This window comes from Orycteropus afer, unplaced genomic scaffold (genome assembly GCF_000298275.1).
Source record: "Orycteropus afer afer isolate SDZICR_OR568_19922 unplaced genomic scaffold, OryAfe1.0 scaffold00003, whole genome shotgun sequence".
NCBI lineage: Eukaryota > Metazoa > Chordata > Mammalia > Tubulidentata > Orycteropodidae > Orycteropus > Orycteropus afer.
In genome coordinates, this window is record NW_006921590.1 from 30,553,796 (window position 1) to 30,560,808 (window position 7,013).

At 36.4% G+C, this 7,013-nt stretch overlaps 1 protein-coding gene across 1 annotated transcript in view; it reads right to left on the reverse strand.

Annotated features, from left to right (window-relative positions):
• The window catches only part of RYK (receptor like tyrosine kinase), a 92,901-nt gene that overhangs the window by 30,109 nt on the left and 55,779 nt on the right, over nt 1-7,013 (reverse strand). Inside the window, exons 10-13 of the mRNA XM_007937515.2 lie at nt 6,076-6,145; nt 2,152-2,284; nt 480-589; nt 159-318 (exon numbers count right to left, since the gene is read on the reverse strand). Coding sequence (XP_007935706.1) covers nt 159-318; nt 480-589; nt 2,152-2,284; nt 6,076-6,145 — 473 coding nt within the window. The remainder of the gene's footprint in view (nt 1-158; nt 319-479; nt 590-2,151; nt 2,285-6,075; nt 6,146-7,013) is intronic.

Sequence of the window (7,013 nt, forward strand, 5' to 3'; positions counted from 1 at the left end):
CTACTTCCGTAGTGATACTGCCTCGGAAACCCAAGGAGGGGTCGCTATGAGTCGGGGCCGACTTGACGGCAAATAACAACAGTTAAAAAAAACGTAAAACATTGTAAAACAGAAAGCCTTTTCTCCATTCCATTGCTATCAGGGGTCCCAGTACTTACCACATCACTAGCACTGGAGAACTCATTATTAACTAGACTTTCAAGAGCCATCCACCGAACTGGCCTGTTTTCATTGTCCCCCAGACAGTGATAGTCCATGGGGAACAAGTCTCTGGACAGAGCATTGTCTGTGATCTTTACTTGAAGTGTATCATCAATGCTGAAAAGTAAAGACATGAACAACAAATGCAATCAGAGCATTAAAAAAATAAAAAGACCAGATCACCAGTTATCTTTGAATATAACACAATCCCATGGAAAGAACCCCAAATCCAGGGAGCACTAAACATCAAATGATAATGAAGAACTCATGGCACCTACACACAGTTCCTAGCAGCCAGATCTTTGTGGATGACTTCCCTTCTGGCCAGATAGCTCATTCCACAGGCAATCTGAATGGCCATGTGTACCAAGTCTTGCTGAGAAATTGCCTGTGGTAAACACAAAGTGACAATGTTTACAGTTGACACAAAAATTATGACTGCCACTTATTTTAGCCCACATTTCTACTCCAAACAAATATACTTCCTTACGTCTACAGACCGCTTTTTAAAAAACTCCTTTTTGACTAGGAATCTATTCCCATAGCTCCCTCTATATCTACTATAGTCCTTCCATTCTGTAAGAAAATACACCGTTTAGTTGCCTAGCTCCTCTTATCCATGTGTTTTCTCCATCCAGTACATCTAGTAGCTGCTCAATAAATTATCTGTTCCGTGAATGCTGGATTCTCAAGGTATAATTTCAAATGTTTATTACTAAATAACTTGTTCTGTTCTTTGAAAATAAGCGAGCTCTGGTAGCACAGTAGTTAAGGGCACTGTCTGCTAACCAAAAGGTCATTGGTTCAAACTCACCAGCTGTTCTGTGGGAGTAAGATGAGGCAGTCTGCTTCTGTAAAGATTTACAGCCTTGGAAACCCTATGGGACACTTCTACTCTGTTCTATAGTGTTGTTACAGTCAGAATAGACTGGCAATGAGTTTGGTCTGGTTTTTTTTGGGGGGGGGGAAGGTAGTTCTTCTTAGGAGATAACACCCTGGGGACCATTTTCAAATTAATACAAGTCTACAGCTCTCACCACTGATACACTTCTCTAGGTCCATGCCATTAATATGAGCTGAGAAACGAAATTCTCCCCAGGTCATATTAATGGGCCACAGCCTCCAACCACTAATTGGGAAGTCCTGCTTTAAGCCTGTCAGTTTATAAAGCGTATCATACATGTTAAGCCAAATATTCAATGTAGACTCTGAATGCATTTTGTCCCAGCAACTGTAATAAGTACATTATTTTAAATCCTAAAATTAATTTAATGAGGCTACAAGATACAGCTAGCAATAAAACACCCACTAGGATTTACTACCATTACCATTATAAAAGCATTTGGAAGCTGATCAAATGCTTCACAGCTATGTGTACAAGCAGTGATGACAGAAAACCTCTTAGATTACTAAGGTCTTACAGCCAAGCATATTAAGAATATACCCAATTATCTCCCACAATCTAGACCTCTAATCATTATCAGCTTTTGGTACAATATGGACCACATGGTTCTGTAAAGTCTGTTTCCTAGGAGGAAGATGTAGTATGTGTGCCTTCAAAAAGTTATTAGGAAAATGACTGAGATGATATTACAGAGGGCTTGGAGGTGATTATGAATAAACACAACAATTGAAATATAAGGAAAAACTTCAGCATCAGCAACACATAAGCATCAAGACAGACAGTATAAACTATCTTCATTTTCCTCTAAACCAATAGGTTATAACTATCTTCTGGTTCCTCTTGAGTTTCTTTTTGCAGGCCTTTAAACAGTTTATAGATTAAACTGTTAACATCTACTAAATTTAGATGTTAAATTTTTATAATTTTATTGTGATTTGGGTGAGAGTTTACAGAGCAATTTCATTTTCCATACAGTGTTGACATCTACTTTAAAAGATATGATCAGAAGTTACAGGTAAATTGGTATTGGGGCAAATTTTTCTCACCTGGGGATTATTTGCCTCTACTAATTTGCACTGCCGTAAGAACAATTTAAGATTCCCCCAATTCATGTAAGGCAGTATCACCATGGGCTTTTCTCCATCTTCTATACACACATGCGTAATAGGAAGAAGATTTCTGTGAAGTAATAATAAATCAGAAGAAAGACAAGTGAAATTTAAAACTACAGAAGTTTACTGATAATAACAACAATAAAGTAATAAAGAGACCTTAAAACAATATTCTCAAACATAATTAACATTTAAAATGCAAAATTATAAATGTTCTATAATTTAAACTAGACTTAAAGTTTCCCAATTATGCACTTTTCTGATAGAGAGAAGTTATAAACTCAAAGTTGTTTGCTATGGACTGAATTCCCTGAAGACACACTCTGGCTACAGTAAATCTTACTCTAAAAGGTAATCATAGGCACATAAGAAGTGACTTGACCATGATCTTGTTATGACAAAATCCCATTTATTCCACTGTCACACTTAAGAAATAACACAAAACAAACGGCCTCAATCCAGACTAGACAAGAACATGAGCAGCAAAAAAAAAGGTGTTTATGAGGCTAAAACTACCACAAAAGCCAAGAAGTCCTTTGCAGCTCACATGGAATTCAGAGTCAGATTTTTGAATCCCATATTTACCGTTTATAATCTGTATGACCATCTCTCTCTTGGCCTTAGTTTCTGTAACTGTAACATGGAGATACCACAAACCATAAAAGGTTGCTATGATGTGCAAAAGTTAAGCACTTAGTAGACAATCTATTTCAATTTCTAAAGTATACAAACACATATTTTATTCTACTGTATAATGGCATCTCTTCCACTGCTACCTAGGAAGTAATTTTAATTTTTCCCAAGGTTATATAACTTTTTAGTTATTTCATCATCTTCTCCACTAAACTCAAAATTCATAGAAGGCAAAACTATTGTGTACTCTTATTTTTATGCCCAGCTCCATAAATATAAATGCTTGCTATATGTATGTGTGTATGTATGTATATATGTATGCATGTGTGTATAAAACAAGCATTTAATATTTGATAAACACACATAACAATATAGCCTTAAAAATTTTCCTATTCTTTAGCAAATTCTACTTCAAAGGATATTTAAGTAGCAAATAATATCAAACATAAATAAACTATATGAATAAGGATAGTTAATGTAATATTAATAGCAAAAAGTTCGAAAACAACTTGAACATCCAAAAGTAAGGGAAGACTACACACAGATAAATGTATAGTATGCAACAATAGGTACAAAGAGATGTTAAGAATATGAGTAAAAGTTAATGCTATGGGAAAGCAAGATACAAAACTCACATGTTTGCAGGGTAATTATAAATAAGGAGAACAAATAATAAAACTGTGCAGAAATATGTTAAGAGTTAAGTGTTAACTGTCTTTAAGTTGTGGGACTATAGATAATTTCTACCTTACTTTTCTGTATTTCCTCATTTTCTTCAATTAAGCTGTATAATTTTTTAAATCAACTCATAACATTCCTGACATGACTAACTACACAAGTGGCCATGCTTTGGGCTCCCCTCCTGATGTGCAGGGGTTACTAACACAGGTAAAGCACTGACCCCTATGAGCTGAGAAAATGAGGATGCACATGAGGTATCAACAAGCCTGTAGGAAGTAACCTCTCTGTAAGGCTTCTGCTTGCAGCATTAATCCCACTTTATAAAAGAAAAACAAACCAAATTCACTGCCATCGAGTCAATTCTGACTCATAGCTACCCCCTTTGGGTTTTTGAGGTGGTAAATCTTTACGGAAATAGATTGTCCAGTCTTCCTTCTGTGGAGTGGCTGGTGGGTTTGAACCACCAACCTTCTGGTGAGTAGTCAAATGCCTTAGGCACTACGCCAACCAGAGCTCCTTACCCACTTCATAGGCAAGGAAAATCATACGGAAGGAGACATTATGTAACGTGCCAAAGATGGTGAGTACGTGGAGAAAAAAACTGAAATATTTACCTGATTCCAAAACAAGGCTTGTGATTTCCCCTGGACCACTGACATTTCCTCCAGGGAAGCAGGAGGAGTAGAAGGGAAATTAAAGAGCCTCCTTTCACACCAAGGCCCATGTCAACTAAAATGACTGCAGGTGGTGGTTTACATTCAGATCAACCTGATTGTACTATGATTTCAGGAGTAATACAAAGAGTTACCCATCCTTTTCAACTCCGAAAGATTAATTATTTGTTTGTGTTTTTTTCTTGTGACTGATACTCATTTGGCAGGATTAAAGGCATTTTATCCAGGCACAATGAGTTTGCTGTATGAAGTCAAACAGTTTATCCTACTACCTGAGGATTAAAAATCCTCAGGGAAAGGCAAGAAGCTACATGAAAATCTTTCAAAGTATAAAGGATTGCTCTTCATTCTGCCCATTTTATAAAGGAAGAAAGATAGAAAGGAAGGTCTGTAATCTATAAGAAGAGTGGATGAGAGCAGAAGGAGGTGCTGCAGAGGAAGGACAGGTTCTGTCCTTCTAAAAAATTGCACTAAAAAATTGCACTCAATTCTCAATCTTGCAGAGTACAGCTGCAGGAAAGAGCTGTAAGGCATTCAGCCTAAGAACTGCCCATCATCAAGCATACGGGGGCCAATGGAAGTCAAACTACAAGTAACAGCAGCTCAACAGACAATGCTGGTAAGAAGCACTTCTAATATAATTAAAATAGAATGGTATCTGTCTTATTTTTCAACTATTTCTACTTAAAATAAAAATTAGTTATTCTCACAAATGCCAATGTGGAAAAGAGTGAAAAGAAAGGATTTTAGAATGCTTTAAAACATTTCAGCACCATTATAATCATTAATCGTGGAATGTTAAAACACGGAGTAAACATACCAAATTACAAAGCACAACCAGTACAAAAAGGTAATACAACCTGAAACCAGGTGTCATTTATTAATGAGTATATTGAGTTTGCTTATAAATTCTACACAACTTCTAAAGACCATGGCTTCATTTTTACTCCCCATGTCTGGCAGAGTCCCCAGCACAAAATGGGCACTTAATGAATTAGAATCAGAAAAGAAACAAACACATACCCACAGCCATGAACAGGCTAGATATCAGAGGTCAAAAAGAAATGTATTATATAGGCCTTGGGCCTCTTAAAAAATAAGAGAACTGCTACAGTGAAAGAATGTGATGAACAAAATACTTTCTACACACTGACAACATGTTTTGCTCACTGTAAACCAGAAGTCTTGGTATCATTTAATTGCCAAGAAGAACACTTAAGCATGAATGAGCAATAATTTGCATTTAGAAAATTTTCCCCAAACAATGAATGTCCAGTATCACATAACCCCAATTCAGTATGTCATTTCACCCCATTGCCAGAGGATGTCCTGGGGCTACTAATTCATCCTGGTAAGATACTGGAAAACCCTACATTAAAGATTCATGAAAGAATGTCTGCAAATGCTTGTTCTGAATTTTTTCAGCCGAAGAATCTTTCAAAGGCTACAGTGGACATAATACCATTTCTTGGGAAAATACTAGTTTTGCCCGTATTTATCCTAGCAGCCCATTTCCAGTGCTGAAGTGGGGGACAGACCTTTCACCAAGGTAAGAATTCTGACCAGGTATCTAAGTACTAGGTTACTACTACATATTAGTGTTAAAAACTTTTGCCTCTTCTCTCTATACACAAATTATTTCTAGAAAGCTTAGCTATGGTTATCCAGATGTGGGCTCACACATTGTTCTTTATTTTCTTCTTTAGAGCTTACTATGTTTTAAAATTTTGTGCAATGAGAATGCACTTCACTTTTAAATTAAGAGGAAAAAAATTAAACTATTCCAAAATGCTTTCAATTCAGAAATCATCACAATGTTCTTAAAATAAGAATGAAGCATTAAATGTTACCATGGTTCCCTCTTTCTTACCTATGATGAAGACCTCGCAGCTTACAACTTTCAGTGAGCATCATAGTCACCTGAATTTCAGAAGCTTGATCTACATAAAGAAAATACATTGCCATGAATTATAATACTACATAAACATGTTGTCATAGAGTTGATTCCAACTCACAGCAACCCTACAGGACAAAGTAGAACTACCCCACAGAATTTCCAAGGCTATAATCTTTACAGAAGCAGATTGCCTCATCTTCCTCCTGACATGTGGCCAATCCTCCAGTTAGCAGCTGAGCACTTAACTAGTGAGCCACCAGGGCTCTTTCAATACTACATATATATGACATTAATATTTTCTGCTATAAATAGTTATCTTGAACTACAGGGTAAATTTCATTTATAAATTATAGGGTGGTAAATCTAAAATAAGTTTAACTTAAATAAAGTTCCATTGCAATTGAGAAAGTCTCATTCAAGTTTAACAGAAGTTATTAAGGAAAAATTTTGCTACATAAAAATTAGAAATTTAGTAAGATTCCCTAACAAAATAGAGATAGCAATAACAGAACTGGAAAAATATCTGCAACAAATATGGCAATATATAGGGCTAATTTCCTTTTTTCCCTTCTTTAAAAAGCTCCTACAAACCAGTAAGAAAGAGACAATGGATATTAACATGTAGTTTACTAAGAAAAGAAACACAAAGGACCTTACCATTTACAAATCCACATGGATTCAATCAAATTACAAAATGACTCAGTCTCACTCCTAAGTAGAGAAATGCAAAAAGAACCAGGAGATGCCATTTTCTCTCATCAGATTGTTGTTGTTGTTGTTATGTGCCGTCGAGTCGCCCCGACTCATAGCGACCCATCCTTGGGTTTCCGAGGCAGTATCACTACGGAAGTAGGATTGCCCAACCTTCCTTCCGAGGAGTGGCTGGTGGGTTTGAACCACCAGCCGTCTGG